The 15,752-nt window shown below is 32.4% G+C and overlaps 1 protein-coding gene across 1 annotated transcript in view; it reads left to right on the top strand.

The window, feature by feature from the left end:
• The window catches only part of LOC130445622 (UMP-CMP kinase 2, mitochondrial-like), a 44,142-nt gene extending 30,304 nt beyond the window's left edge, over positions 1-13,838 (top strand). Inside the window, exons 3-6 of the mRNA XM_056781357.1 lie at positions 4,450-4,582; positions 8,096-8,294; positions 9,422-9,697; positions 12,250-13,838. Of these exons, the coding sequence (XP_056637335.1) occupies positions 4,450-4,582; positions 8,096-8,294; positions 9,422-9,697; positions 12,250-12,385 (744 nt within the window). The 3' untranslated portion in view covers positions 12,386-13,838. The remainder of the gene's footprint in view (positions 1-4,449; positions 4,583-8,095; positions 8,295-9,421; positions 9,698-12,249) is intronic.
• Positions 13,839-15,752: the final 1,914 nt, after the last annotated feature.

Genomic DNA, 15,752 nt, shown 5'->3' with positions numbered 1-15,752 from the left:
CATGGTAAGGATGGAGTAAATTACATCTTATAGTTCGATGTACAGATGATCTTGATATGCCACTAGCTAGATAAAATTGTAGTGCTAATATGTGGTTTATCGTCAGTGGTATACAAAATATTTTCTTCATCTCGAACACTCACTCGTACAGGAAGTTACCGATCAATACTATAAAGCTTTCCCGTTTCTCGATTTCGTGTGTCATAATTAGAAAATGTTTCTCTGTGAAGAACTACGCAATCAGTAAATCTCCTCCGATATGCTTCCACGTTTCTTCTATAATTTCTCCACAAAATCCAAGAACAATAAAATATCCTATAGCAAACTCGTGGACAACTTAATTTTTTTGTCGGCATCGTTCTTTGGTTATTTGCTTTACCCACAATTGTCAGTTTCTGTTCTCCCTTATACTCCTCTACTCTGAGTCTATTGTTATCTGAGAAACCCCGTATATTTAAAGTATAATAAATAAGTGTTTGAATATATGAAAGTTGTTCCGCGTTGGAATTGATAAGTTTTTTTATGAAGTATATTGGTCAAACGGTAGCATTATTAAAAAAACTTGTTGATTGAAAATAACTTTTTCATTTAAAAGATAGCTAGCGGAAATAGATGCCGAATCACTATTCATGCAGCATTAAAAATGACGACAATGGAAACCAAAATGTCTTATATGAAATAACGTACCTGTACCCTTCAAAGAGTTTCGGTCTAAATATCATCGAACTCTTTTAGCTAATAGCATATTTTTTATGTCTTAGATGTACATCAGAGTTTGCAGGCCAAGACAAAAAATATTGGAGCCGTTGAAATTGAGTGAACTTTTTTACCACATCAACGCACAGCCGCAAGGGAATGAGTAAAATGACTTTTAATTGATTTGTTGATATTTTCACATGAGGTCTTGTTTGGAACTAATCTTTTAAATTAAACAAATTTCCGCCAACAACTGCAGCACTTCATTTGTATAGTGCGCGCTGTCAGCGGCAAACAGAACCAAAGATATATATGTGTAGGCAAAGAAAAGGAAATGTTCCAATGAATTGAATCAAAACAAAATGCAGTTAGAAGTTATTTATTTTTATTGGGTTCAAAGTATGCAGATAAAAGTTCAATATTTAGTATAATTTTGTTGTTTACATAAAACTTATCAATTACTCGAATATTTTGAGATTAAGAAAACCAAATAATATTTAAAGTGAGTCAATAATAAAGAATGTTAAAAGCAACAAAGACAAACAAGGAATGTCCAAGCTGAGCTATATTTCATTTTCGATCATATTTTAATGATTTGAAATACTTCTCTAGTAAAAAATGGCATCAAACACATCAAGTCTCTGTATTTACACAATTCCATATTTCATATGTGAAAATTCCTACTTTTCAAATTATACATGTCATTACTTAAAATTAGTCATAATTCTATGATGAGTACAATTCTTTTTATCTCATTTAATCATTCTCGGTGTTTTTAACGATCCAGTACGTTTGTATAATAAGCGGTATGGAGTGCTATAAATATGAAATTCGTGTATCCTGAGATATTATTGGAAACAAAAATTTGAAGCAGTCGTATAGGGAAGGAAAGTATGTGAAATTGGAAAGAAAGACACAGTAAATGAGCGAATGGCACAGCGTTGGTTTAATTTTTTTAATAGTGGAGATTTGACGCTTCAAGATCGTTCGTGCTCAGGTCGTCCACCTACATGGGATATTGAGATTACTAAGGAAAATAGTAGAAAACCAACTTAGTGACACCACTCGTCGATTATCTCACTCCCTTTGACGGCCTTAGGAATGTATAAGTTTCTAAATAGTGCCACACGAATGAATCGAGATGCAAAAGTTACGGGAAATGAGATTGAAGAACTTAGTGGTAGGGAATCCGGCTTTAGCAACTGTAACGTTAAAAGTGAAAGTGTTAGCTAATCGATCCAAAAAATATTCTATTCACATCAAGGCTGTCAAACAATAGAATGTGCATCTACCTCGCAAAGAAGATATTGTAGAACGCTTCATGACCTATCAAGAAGGGCAGATAATTATTAACAACACTTCTATCCAAGCCCGAAAGCTTATAACACCTTCCGAAAGATTAATACTCTCTCAATTGTATGCCATACCATACTCAGCTCTAATTGATGAATTTAACAAAATAGGTCTCAATACACTTTCACCAATGTAATTCCTAATTATTAGCTCCTCAATTCCGGAATATAATCACATCTACAGCTTCAGAAGACAAATCTTCATTTCACCACCCACAATCCAAATAGCAGATTGTCTAATGATCACACACGGGAACACCAGCTACAGAATTTATCTATCCCAAGACCGTCTACTATGTTTAACATGCAAAAAACCAAAAATAAATATATAAAACTTGCGTAATGCCGGTCATGACATATGCAATGGAAACTAGAGCGGAGAATACAACCACTAAACGGCTCCTAAGAACAACAGAAATGCGAACTCTGAGATCAATAACAGGACTTACGTTACTCGATCGGAAGAGAAATGAAGAAATAAGGGACATGTGCGATATTCAGGATGTAGTAAGATGGGCAAGGAGCCGCAGAAGAGAATGGAGAGGCCAAATGCACGGTTAGCAAAAATTGCAAAGGAAAAGAAACCAGACACAACTCGGCATCCTGGACAACCACCTATAAGGTGGTATGAAAGCTGGTCCTCAGCATCCCAACTACTCCTGGCAAACCCTTGATGAAAATACAGGACCTAGTCCTAACGTAAGAAGAAGAAGAAGCAGCAAAAAACCAGGTCATACTACATCAAACTCTTAATTACAAACTTATGGCGAACCTCAACTAATGGAACTACCACAAAACCCCACCCAACATTCCGGGCAACCCCAAAATACCGAAGCCAATACCCAAGCACACCTGCAATTAAACATATCAGAAACAGACCTCTCAGAAACAAAGAGTGAATCTTCTCAAACAAACATTCACCAACTGAATTAATAATTTACTTTGATATTTTTTTCTTTCTCTATTACATCTATTCTACAGTGGAATATCAATGGCTTTCTTACCAATGTTGCAAACCATCCTATCCAAACAGAAGTACGAAGTTATTTGTCTTCAAGAGACCAATTTCAAATAAAGTAACAACGAACCGCTTAGGTCATTCAAAAGCTTCGGCAAGAACCGAATAAATACTGAAATAGCTAACGGAGTAGTAATATTTGTGGAAAAATCTCTCCATGCTGCAAAAATCAAACCTAGAAGACGTAGCTATCTAACTACACACTAAACCAAAAGTAAATATATGCAATGTATATATTCCTCCAGCATATCAAGTAGATGTTGAAGAATTAACTGAATAATTGGAAAAAAATCCACAACCTAGAATCATAGTCGCGGACTTCAGTACCCATAACTTCATGTGGGGATCCATATCAATAAACCACAGGGGTCGCTTATTAGGAGATTCCTTGATGACGCATATCTCTCCATCGTAAATGATGGAGGACCAACTAGATTTAACAAATATTTATAGATAAAACACTTAATTTTTTCTGAATCGCTAATAACCAGTATACAGTTGATGAATTTTATTTGAAATAAAAAAAACACAGTAGTATAGAACACCTACATCCAACGATTAGTACGGACCATGCTTCGTCACATTACTCCACTCGTGAGCAAAAATATCGACCCAAGATTCACGATAGCGGTCAAAAGTGTCTAGCAAAAAATCTGTAGCTTCTATTTTTTCTCATTTTAGCATCTTAAAGCCATTGGTCTTAGCTTAATAATAAGTGGTCTATGTTATTATGGGATTATTTTTTTCGCTAAAGAAACAATGTCAAACGAAAAAGAATCTTAAACAATGAGGAAGGATTATAATTGACATTGAAGAAAATACAAGCTTAAATTCGTCAAAAGAAAAATTTATTTGAAATTTACCCATCAATTTTTAGTGTTTCTTTCCCCGGCCCGAATACCAGCTTATAACCGCTTCTCAAGGATCGAATAGTTTCTTTACTAGATCTTGGTCGATACTATTCCATTCTTCAGTGCCGTTTTAAGATCTGATTTCGTGGCTAGTGCTGGATTTCTAGTTCGAATTTTTGTTTCAAGTTCATCTCAGAAATGCTCCATATGATTTCAGTCCGAGCCACGCGCTGCCCAATAAATAGTCACAATTGCGACATCCCATAAATACTGCCCTACATTATGTAAACGTGTGTGTATTTATTTTAAAATAAGGAGAAATTGGACCGTTTCCAGATAAGAGTTTCCTTTGAGTGAAAACAGGTCTTCTTATTTTGCTTAGAGGAAAAAGGAATTCAAGTTTCTTGACTCCTACCATATTTGGAACTGAAAACTAATAATTATTTTCCTGTTTTTTGTGCTAAATTTTTTGTTTACAATGTTTTATTAGTACATTTTCTGTAATTATTTGAAATTTAATTGAATTTTTTAGTATATTACACACGTGGGAGCTAAGGAAATCTTGAAGGTTTTTCAAAGAGCAAAAGAGAAAAAAAGGGAATTTGAAGCAGCAGGTGGAAAGAAGAATTATCCGTTGATAGTATTGGAAGGTTTGGCGGGTTCAGGTATATATGATTTACCAGTTTAAATTGTTGAAAATTTAACTTCTCATAGACTTTTTGGAAAATATAACTCGGGGTTCAGGTAGGTCACCTATCAGCTGATTTCGAATCCTAACCCAGAACGAGATACAGATCACAGTTTCGAACGTCGCTTTCAATTTTCGATAGACATTTCAAATTTAAAACATGATCTACAAGAACTTTCGATTTGTATTATTTTTTTGTGCGTTAATTCTTCCATGATATCTATTTATGAGAATTAACAGCAAACAACATTTAAAAGGAATAAATAATTTCCAAAAATAATGTTCAAAAAACCATAGACAAATGGCACAACCTGATTGCTGATCGCATTTATTTCCTCTCCTATCAGGGTAGAAAGGATCCTATTATATGGATACGACATGATTAACTCGATTAGTTAGTTTTCGATCACTCTATCATGAACTGAATGTTCGTAAACTTACTTGGATCACGTTCATTGTTGTTCGGAATCTGATCGAATTAGTTGGGCCATAGTCATATGAAATGATCGTTTCTATCTTAGTAGACTTCTCGGGTAGACCAGTGTATGAATAAGATCAGCTGACGGATTATTCCATTTGTCTTTGGTTTTTTGAACTTTAAAATTTATATATTCCACTTAAATGGCTCTCTACTATTAATTCTCATGGACAGCTTCATTGATAGCTACTACTGCATAAAAATAGCTTGTATTGTATTGAACTTTAGTACAAACTCCTTGTGAGGGAGTAAATTGATAACTGATTGATAACAATTATTGAACATCTAGAGTCTACTATATAGCAAAATAAATATCAAGGAAGAATAAGTAGTAAAAATTAAAAGAGAATACAAAATGGGATAAAATCACACGGACATACCTCCAAACACAAGCTACAGAACGACATCTACTTTAGAATGAAAACTGTGAACAAATTGATGGTTGTGATATGGGAGGCATGTGAGCATCTCTATTAAGTGTTATAGCACAATAAGTAATGGAACATCTTTATAAAAGTGTCTTAAGCAAACTTAATATAAATTTCCCGTGATTTTTCCGTTATGTAAATTGGAAATATAAGTCATTTTCAATTCTCATAATAAAAAACAATACACAATCAAATTAATAAAAACTCAATTTCCTTGATGTCACATAATATAAAATTAACTGTAACATAAGAATAGAATAATATATAAACCAACTTGGTTTATATATTTAAACTTTCATGTCATCCTATGTCACAAAAAGTCAGTAATTAAGAGTTTGGTTGATATGAATACGTGTAGACAAGCAAATCTAATTCAAAAATCCTCAATTTTATCTATAATAGAGCCCCAAGAATTTAGCTGGGAATTTCAGATCCATTCCTGCTGGAAGTATGTATATTGAGCTGACTAGATCGACAATTACTTCTCATGTAATACAGTGAAAATGTTTCAGAACCTGATAATTCTGTTTATCCTCTAATAAATCGTCCACGTCCTCCATCAGACATTCTGGCTCAAAGCTTCAGCCACTTCCGGTAAACCTGCCATCACTCATAATCAATATCAAAAAACCTGAACAGACCCCATTTCTCATTCTGTCCTCCTAAGAGGAAAGTTTGATACCAGTCTCTATAAATATAGTCCCCTAGAGTGAAATATAAAGCGATATACTCGTATTATAAAAATGATTTCTAAATATTATTAATTCCACTTATTATAATAATAATAAACGTCGTCTACTGTATTTGTCTATACAGGAGAATTATATGCAATCCTCCAAAGTGTAAATCCAACAGATAAATATATATTGTAAGTTATAGATTTTTATGAAGTCGTTTTGGATTTCCAGCCGCTTTACATTTACACATGAAAAGATATTTTGTGCAATACTATGCATCTTGTTGTTCTGCCTACCCTTCTTCCAAAGAAGACTTTCCAATACGTAGCAATACTCCTTCGAAATATTTAAGCCTTCTGTTGAAATAGGTAAGGCAGTTACAAAGCAGATACTCAACTGTCTCTATGGCTTGTTTGCAGAATCTGCAATTGTCGCCCTCTGTGATGTCAATCGGCTGAAGGTGATATTTGACAATTCGCGACTCAAAAACTTGAACAGTTTCTTCACAAATATCGCAACAGTGCGAGTTTTTACTAGATTATGGTAGTTTTTATCACTTCATTCCCGGCACTATTAATACTTACACTTACACAAAATGCTAAAAAAGTGATCTTAAATAGAATAAACAGATTTCCTGGCATTTTGGGTATTTGAAGCGATAGCAATGGTGCTAAAATCAATGTTGATACTATGAATACCATAAATCTATTGATTTTATTAAAGCGATGAACTAATAACCTATCTGATATAGAGTCGAAATAGCGAATAATTGAAGATTAGAGGGGAGAACTACCGTTTATTTATGCGCTGTCCATTTTAAAACAAGGATTGCCACCTCTCGCTCTTCAAACGCCTTTTTTATGGATTAATGTGAAGTGTTGTCAATAGCGCCTTCTATTTCATTGAAGCCTATTAGAACAACATTAACCTTTTAAATCACCTTACCATTTTAATTAACGTTTTATTTCAAAATAGCACTTTTTCTCAATTGCCTTAAGACGACTATAATTGAGCCCCTGCATAAAGAAGAAGAGAAAAATCAAACATCGAATTATCGCCCAGATACACTCCTTCGCTTTGATTGTGTAATTATAATATTTTAATTACAAAATGCAAGACAAACACCCCGCGCATGGCTTAAGTCATACCTTACTAACAGAAATCAGCTTGTAAGGGTTGATACAACGATGTCTTCTTGCAAGCCAATAGAATGTGGAGTGCCTCAAGGCTCAGTACTATTACTATTACCTACAATTATTTTGTTACTCATTGTGGTTTTCTTCTGTATATTGAAATACTATTTTATTTGTTTTACCTTTATTTAATTATTTTTATAATCGTTTCTTAGTTTTTATAAGCTTATGTTTACAAATTGTAACAATATTTCGACAATAAAGCATCTCTCTGACTCTCTCTCTCTCTCTCTCTCTCTCTCTCTCTCTCTCTTTGACTATGTAATTCACTTGTAGTGGGCTTGTCTTATTGATAAGCAAATTGTTTTGTTATAATTGGCCTTTTTGAGATAGCCGTGCTTCTGGTGTATTGTTCGACATATTATTTTTATACATTTATTGAAAAAGGAGGTGATGCTGATCTGGTGGTGAGAATTTGGTTCATCTTCTGATGGACCGTTTTTGGTATGATACTTTTTTCCCTTTCTAGAGTCTTTGAATATGTTTCTTTATTTCATGAAAGCGTTCTTCTAGTTCCTGTACCGTCTCTATGCTATAGAGAGATTCTTCCAAACACTTTTCAATAAACCTAAACAAGACAACCCTAGGTAATTGAAATGAAAAGTTGGCTAGGAAAATTCATTTTATTGGCAACCAATGAGTCCAACATAAAATTAGTTCACGAGTAATTCATATATATTATAAGAAAGTTTTTGTATTCGTTTTTTTTTGTAGGTAAAACTACGCTGGTGAGAAGCCTAGCAAAAAAAATCAATGGAGTTCAAAGTCATTCTCCGTCGTCTTCAGCTCAAAAATTGAGGAGATTATTCTTGAATGACACTGTAATGGACAATTTATATCATTACTTTTCTCATTATATAACGGGTCTAGAAGTCAGCTTATGGTTAAAAGATTCCCCAGTAATACTCGACAGGTAAATTTAAAAATTTACTTTCTATTGTCATACTTTAACTTACTCTACTACTGGATATTTATCTAGAAAACAAAAACGAGGAGAAAAATTATTTCTATTAATAGCAATGATCCCGAACATGATATCATCATGTTCGGGATCATCATCATGTTATGCAATTCACAACACTATCTAGTTACTAGTAATTAATCCACAATATTAAGGTGACTTGCAACTAAATATAACAAGCAGACTTCGACCACTTCTTTTCATCGATACTTGGACATACCGAAGTGTATCCAGGCTCACCAAACACAATATCAATTTTTTCTGTCTTTGTGTGTTTATTAGACCATCTATTTAATTTGACAAAGTATTTTCTAATAAGATTAATCTCCTGACTGCGATAATTCCTTTTTAAATTAAACTGACCACATTTCACTTTCCATAAATACATGAAGAGGTGAAATATATGGGACCACTTCTAGAGTAGCCATTGGCCATGTTCTTATGGTCCCGAGTGTACATACACAGGTTAGTCTCTTCAACTTCGAGATATTAATTCTTGTATTGTTCAGACCAGTTCTAGTACCCTAGACTACTGCTTCATGCGTGATGATTAGTATAACTATCGCCGTGTACATCCACATCAGGATTTTTGGGTTATAACCCCAATTTTTTTATGCGAAGTTTTTGGACATCATCAGACTTTTTGTGGCTTTACTGTTTACCTCGTTTTCAGTCTTGTTGAAGAGAATTTCACTATCGTTTTCAAGTTTATTCTAGAATACATGAATCCGTCGTTTTATGTGATTTGATAATATTTCGAACGATATATCTTGACTTAGCAACAATGTCAGTGTTTGAGAAGTATTTGTTCTTTACCACGTGTATATTATTTCTATAACTTGCAGTTAACGATAACATCAATGCATGAGAAACGAATGAAAATGTCAAAATTGGCTTCTTTAAAACGAAAATATTATTGCTTTATAAAGCCTTATAAACTAGCTAATCTGTCGATGAAAATTTGAAAAAAATAAAATATATTACACTTAAAATTCCAATTTACTTTGACATAAAAAAGCAAATATACTTAGTATCAAAGTCTATTCAATATTCTATGAATTTTTTGGTCTCGATTTTAGATTTTGGCATTCATCTTCTACTTATTCTATCGCACGAGCAGCTTATAATACTCAAGGAATATACACTTTACCCCCAAGAGGTGATAAAATCTACAACTGGCCAGATGATCTTCTCAAACCTGACGCGGTGCTTTTTCTTGACGTGGATGAAACTAGCCGAGTACAAAGAATTAATCTTAGACTTCAAGACAATCTGAAGAAAGGAAGTGAGAAAGAGGAATTAATCTTGGGAAAAAATGAATTGTTGTTACAAATTTGTCCAGACTACAGAAATAAGTGAGTGATTATCAAATTGTTAATTACAAGGTACATAAATGATTGGATGATCTTTGAGTGTAATAATATTTCTGATGATATATATTTTTTATCAGTCTTTCTTCTGATTATTATAAATACTGGTCGCTGGTTTGATAAATGAAGGTCGCTGAATATCATATGTCTATTTTTTACTTTCATTTTCTTTTAAGTGACAGTTGTCAAATTTTCAGCTCATTCCCTACAATAGTTTGTTAAAATTTTAATTCGAACACACTGTTTCTTATAATGGTGAGAAGTAATCAGTACGTTCGGAAAATAAACTATTGAGGCAATGACTTGTTTGAAAAATATCAGGGTAACTCTTCCTCAAAAAAATCAACCATCATTGAGTGGTATGCGAAATTCAAACGAAACCATACAAACATCGATAATGCTTAATCATAAGGGCATCCAAGTAATTCAAAAAAGGGAAAACTTCAGAAAATCGTGATGGTAGATTATGCGGTGGGGTTAACACTTTTTACTAGAGCATATTAATAAACGGTTGCTGAGTTTCCTAAAACATAGAAGAGAATCAACAACAAATTGATGATTCCGACACAGTAGACACCTGAATTAAAACGACAGTCATATTAATAGGACCTAGATAAACGAACGTTATGTACTATGAATTTTTGCAAATAGTACATTCTTTTATTTTCATTCCATAACAAACCGTTCTCAAATTTCCATAGTTTCCAAATATTTTTGCATTTTTGTTATGAGTTGATTTAATGGGACAAACACTGTTAATATCGGATCGGAATTAAGAGCTTGTGCTTCTATGAAATAAAAGGTGAATAAATAAATGCTTTGGTTGGCTTGATGTCATTACATTCTCAAAGTTATGTTTTGAATTGAACAATACGTCTGAAGCCATAAAGTTTTTTGAAGACAACTTATTGATTCCGAACCCAAGGACCATAACAACGAACTGTTAGAGCTTAGAGCTTTCCTAAGAGTACCAGAAAGAAGAGTTCAGCTAGGTCGGCCGAAAGCCAAATACTCGCCCAAGATTTGCTCACTCACAAGTCAGTTTGAAGAATCCGGAGTTCGGCAAGTGAATAAAGACATTTCTCTGTGTGCTATGGCAAAGTTCCAGAGACATTTGCGGTACATATTAGATGAACTAGTTGCTTTTACCTTTTTCTATGACAAAAAATAGTGCAAGCATTGAGAAATGGGGAAAAAGGTGAACACTTGAAACATGCACGTGTTGATCCTGACGAAATGATGTTTTTCAAATAAATCCTACAAAACATGTAAGACACTAGTAAATTTACTTAAAGTTGTTGATGTAGTCGAACGCGCGGTAGAAAACTAACACAGAAGAAAAATGGTATTATTTATTGTTCGTCGAGCAGTTTTGCAATCTACATTATTGTCTTGAAATAAAATTGATTCTGATGATTTCAAAAGAGAAAGATTATGTTTTCTCCCTCAAATGAATATCACAATGTGTAGTGTGGTACTTTCAAAATTATTCAATAAAAATTTGTTATTATAATATTATTTTCTTTCAATATTTTTGAATACTTCTGAAGATTGACGGGTGGTACAATTGTCAAGGTACCAGTATACATCGTTCCCATCTTCTAAAAACTACCACAATATATATTTCTCATGTTGCTACTCGGATCCATTTTTTATTCTCTTTTTATACTTGTCAAAACGAATGTTTTCAAGTTTTCATATTTTTATCTTATTAAATAATATCACTGTTAGATATTTTCACAGCACTAGTCTACATGTAAAAAGATAGTTTTTCGTGCAGTCATGGAATTATTAGACTATTATATTTATTTACCCTATAATATTGATATATCTTTTGTATGTTATACTATATTATTATTATTCATACTATACGACCGAGTTTAATTGCATGTGAATTGTTAACTTGTTCCGAGAGGTCGAACAAAAGAAATAAAAAAATGTAATATTCGCACATTTGCCAATTACACTGACCCTCATATAAGCAGCTATTCCGTTGAAACTACTTTTTCTTCAAGCGTATGTCTATATTATTTTCGGCAATACATATCGTATTCTTTTACTAGTAAAATAAATAAAAGAAACGCTCATTATTGTACTAGTAACAAAATAATGAGAAACGGTAGGAACGTCTTATTATGGGCGTTGTAACCAAGTAGGCAAGAACCCTCATTTAAGTTTCATTTGATTTGATTTTTGTCAGTTTTGAAAAGTGTATTGTAAAAATGTCTCAAAAAGACGAATTTCAATGTATTGTTTCTACGCTTGAAGGAAACATAGTATATGTCAGAGTAGTTTGTACAGCCTCGTCTAACTCATCGGCAGTGCAAAAATCTGGGCTCAACTATAATGATAGCTTTCTAGTCCTAGCAACATGGTGTACTATTGTTTTGATCTGAACTTGATTAACACAATTAGATAATGGAGTTTCAATAAGCACTTCGTCGTATATATCTAGAGTTGTAATGCAATGAATGCAAATTTTTAATGTTTTCTGATTCCTTTTTTATAATTAGCCAATGTAATTTTGATTGTTTTAGCATAATTTTGGCTTATAAAAACATGGACAGACCAGCAGTGACGTTCCTAAACGCTAGTTTATCAGTAGAAGATGTTCTAGATGAAGCTTATTCAAAAGTGAAACCTTTACTAGGATCTAGTTATCAAGTCTCCTAATACAAAAAATATTTACTATATACTATTAAAAAGTATGAAGCTATATTAGATTTTTTTCTATTTCTATGAAACAAAATTGAATATTGATATCTTCCTATCAATTTACAGTTCAATTATCACTTGAAAGTAATACTAAAATTATTTTGAAATCGCTAACTTCCTTGTAACTATTTAAAATGAATATAAAGCAGGAATTCACGTCGTTATTTGAAAACTTTTGAATTTGTTGATTTGGATATATTAATCCAAATATGTTTGAGTTATATGTAGCTAATTACTGGTTGCTACGGACAGCAAGACTTCTTACAAAAATAAAACTATTTTAAATCATTGAATACTCAAATAAACGTAAATGATTCCTCATTTCAAAATCTAGAAAAAGAGAATGCAATGTATTCAGCTTTTAATTATAATTTCAGATTCCAAGGAGAATATAGCTAATTAGCCTCTATATTTCATTTTTGGACATATGTCTCTCCCATCAAATTTCTATCTTCTCTGTTTTTCGCGGTATCTACCATCTAGATCCTGCGTGTACCTTCAAGTCGTTCACCTCTCATCTTCCTTGCAACCTAGCCTAAATTATCAAAGATGTTTCCATAGCACTCAGAATATTAAGGTTTCGCCTTAGTTCAAATATTCAATGTCAAGTGTGAATGGAACTTCAGTTGTTGACAATATATTGTTTTACGTTACTCATCATGGTTTGCCCTATAAAATAACAGCTGATTGTGGTTCAGAGTTCAATAACGACCTGCAAGATTTTTGCGAACTATATAGAATTGAATTACATTATACAACATCAAAAAATAGTAACTCCAATTCACCTGCAGAACATTGTCATTCTAGTCTAATTGACCATTTCAGATGTATAAAAGAAAATAATAAAAATTAAACACCTAACCAGTTAATAAAACATTCAATATTAGCTTATAACAATTCAATTCACTGTGTAACACAATTCACACCTTTTGAAATTATAAAGGTCATATAAATAATCCCGATCCATTTGATTTAGATGATCATCTAATAATATCCAACTATATACAAAATCACAAACAAACCTCCAAATTATTATATGAAAAAATTAAGGATAGAAATGCTAATATTAAAGAAAAAATAATAAATAAGCGAAACGAACATAGAAATGATCCCCCTTCCTATGAAAAACAAAACAAAGCTTATATAAAAACAAAATTTAGAGACCAAAAATTAGCAAAATTCAAAAAAGTATGAATTATAAAAGATTCTGGAATATTGTTAGAGACTGATAGAGGAATCTATAATAATAACATATTCAGAAATTCAAAAACTAAAACTAAAACAGAAAAATTGTTACAGAATAATGAAGCTGATGACAGTATTAATAATACTACTTACTTACAAGACGACTAAGACAGAAGACATAGAAATTACAAAAATGAATAACTTACTATTACCTATTAATTTAGGAACCAGTAATCATATATACCAAACATACTTTTAAATATTATATAGATTTAGAATTTATTCATAAACAAATTATTATAATATTATATAATATTATTATAATTTCAAAAATAATATATCTCAAAGCCTATTTCATATCATAACCTAGCTGAACAATCCCTAAGCAGAACAGAAATTTTAATGAATACTTTAGATAAAAAATCAGGGAATATTTATCCGCAATTAAGATTAAAAAGAGGATTAATAAATGCAGTAGGTAAAATTGATAAATGGCTTTTCGGAACTCTAGACTCAGATAATGAAGAAAGATATAATAATTCTATAAATGTTTTACAACAAAACTAGAAACAAACAATTCATGAAGTAAATTTGGAAATATAGTTACATAAAAAATTAACTGACCATTATAATAAATTATTTACGACTCTATTGAATGATCAGCGGAAACTCTCAGATAATTTGGAAGAATCTAATATTTCGATAGAAAAAAAAATAATAACTTCAATTTTAACGTCACTAGACCTTTAAAAAAAATATTTCTTCCTGCTCAGCAAACCAGACCTCCACAGCTTTTATTACCCCCTCGTTGGAAGAATATTTACGAGCTTTTATACTTTTTTCAGTTGAGGAAAGAGATGATAGTCGAACGGCCCAAATATGGTGAATAAGGAGGGTGTTCTAGTAGTTCAAATCACGAATTTTTTGCATGACAACATGAGATTTGTATGTAGAGGTGTTGTCTTGCAAAATCGACATAACTTTGGATAGCTTTCCACGTCTTTTCTCTTTAATTTTTTCCCGTATTGTTGTCAGTAATGTCGAATGGTGATCTTCAGTTATTGTTCTACCCTTATCAAATCAATCATGATTACTCCATGACAATCCCAAAAAACTGAAGCAATAACTTTTCCAGCAGATTTTTGGACACGGAACTTCTTAGGTCTTAGAGAACCATAATGTCGCCATTCCGTCTATTGTTGCTTTATTTCTATATCGTAGAAGTGTATCCAAGTCTAATCCATAAGAACAATTCGGTTTAATAAGTATACAAATCGAGCAGCACAGATCGAACGCGATGCTTCTACTCTTGCACGCTTTTGGTCAACATTCAAACATTTGGAGATCCATTTTGCAGCAATTTTTCTCATGTCCAAATTGTCGTGAACTATATGAAATATTGCCGGCGATTTTTGATATTAAAAATTTTCCGAGTTATTCACCGATATATCTTTAATTTTGTATACGTGTTGAATCTCGAAATCTTCCACCCAACCTCAACATATGATATATCTCTACTTTAATACAATCTTCCGATTGGTTCAAACCATGTGGAGATCCGTCTACAATTTTGCGAGTTAATGACCGATATAATCCACCCAACCTGAACATACGAAGCATCAAAATTTCCCATTGAATTCGATCTTCCGATTGGTTTAAACCGTGTGGAAATCCGTCTACTAGTTTGATAGTTAATCACCGATATACAAAATGACAGAAGTAGAATATGTCTTTCATATTGAATATGTGTTGAATCTCGAAATATTCCACCTAACATCAACATATCATATATCAGAATCTTCTTTTTGATTCAATATTTCGATCGGTTGAAACCTTGTGAAAAAATCCTTCTACTATTTCGCCAGTTAATGACCGATATACAAAATGACAGAAGAAGCATATATCTTTCATATTAAATATGTGTTGAATCTCGAAATATTCCGTCTATCCTCAACAAATGATATATCAATACTTCCTTTTGATTCAATATTTCGAATGGTTTGAATCGTTTGAAAATCCGTCCAATAGTTTCCGTGTTATTCGCCGATATAATTTTGATATTATATACATGTTGATTCTAGAAATATTCAACCCAACCTCAACATATCATATATCAAAGTCTCCCTTTTGATTCCATCTC

The sequence above is a fragment of the Diorhabda sublineata genome, chromosome 6 (genome assembly GCF_026230105.1).
Source record: "Diorhabda sublineata isolate icDioSubl1.1 chromosome 6, icDioSubl1.1, whole genome shotgun sequence".
NCBI lineage: Eukaryota > Metazoa > Arthropoda > Insecta > Coleoptera > Chrysomelidae > Diorhabda > Diorhabda sublineata.
Note: the sequence above shows the minus strand (reverse complement) of the source record. Positions and strands in the feature narration are given on the sequence as shown.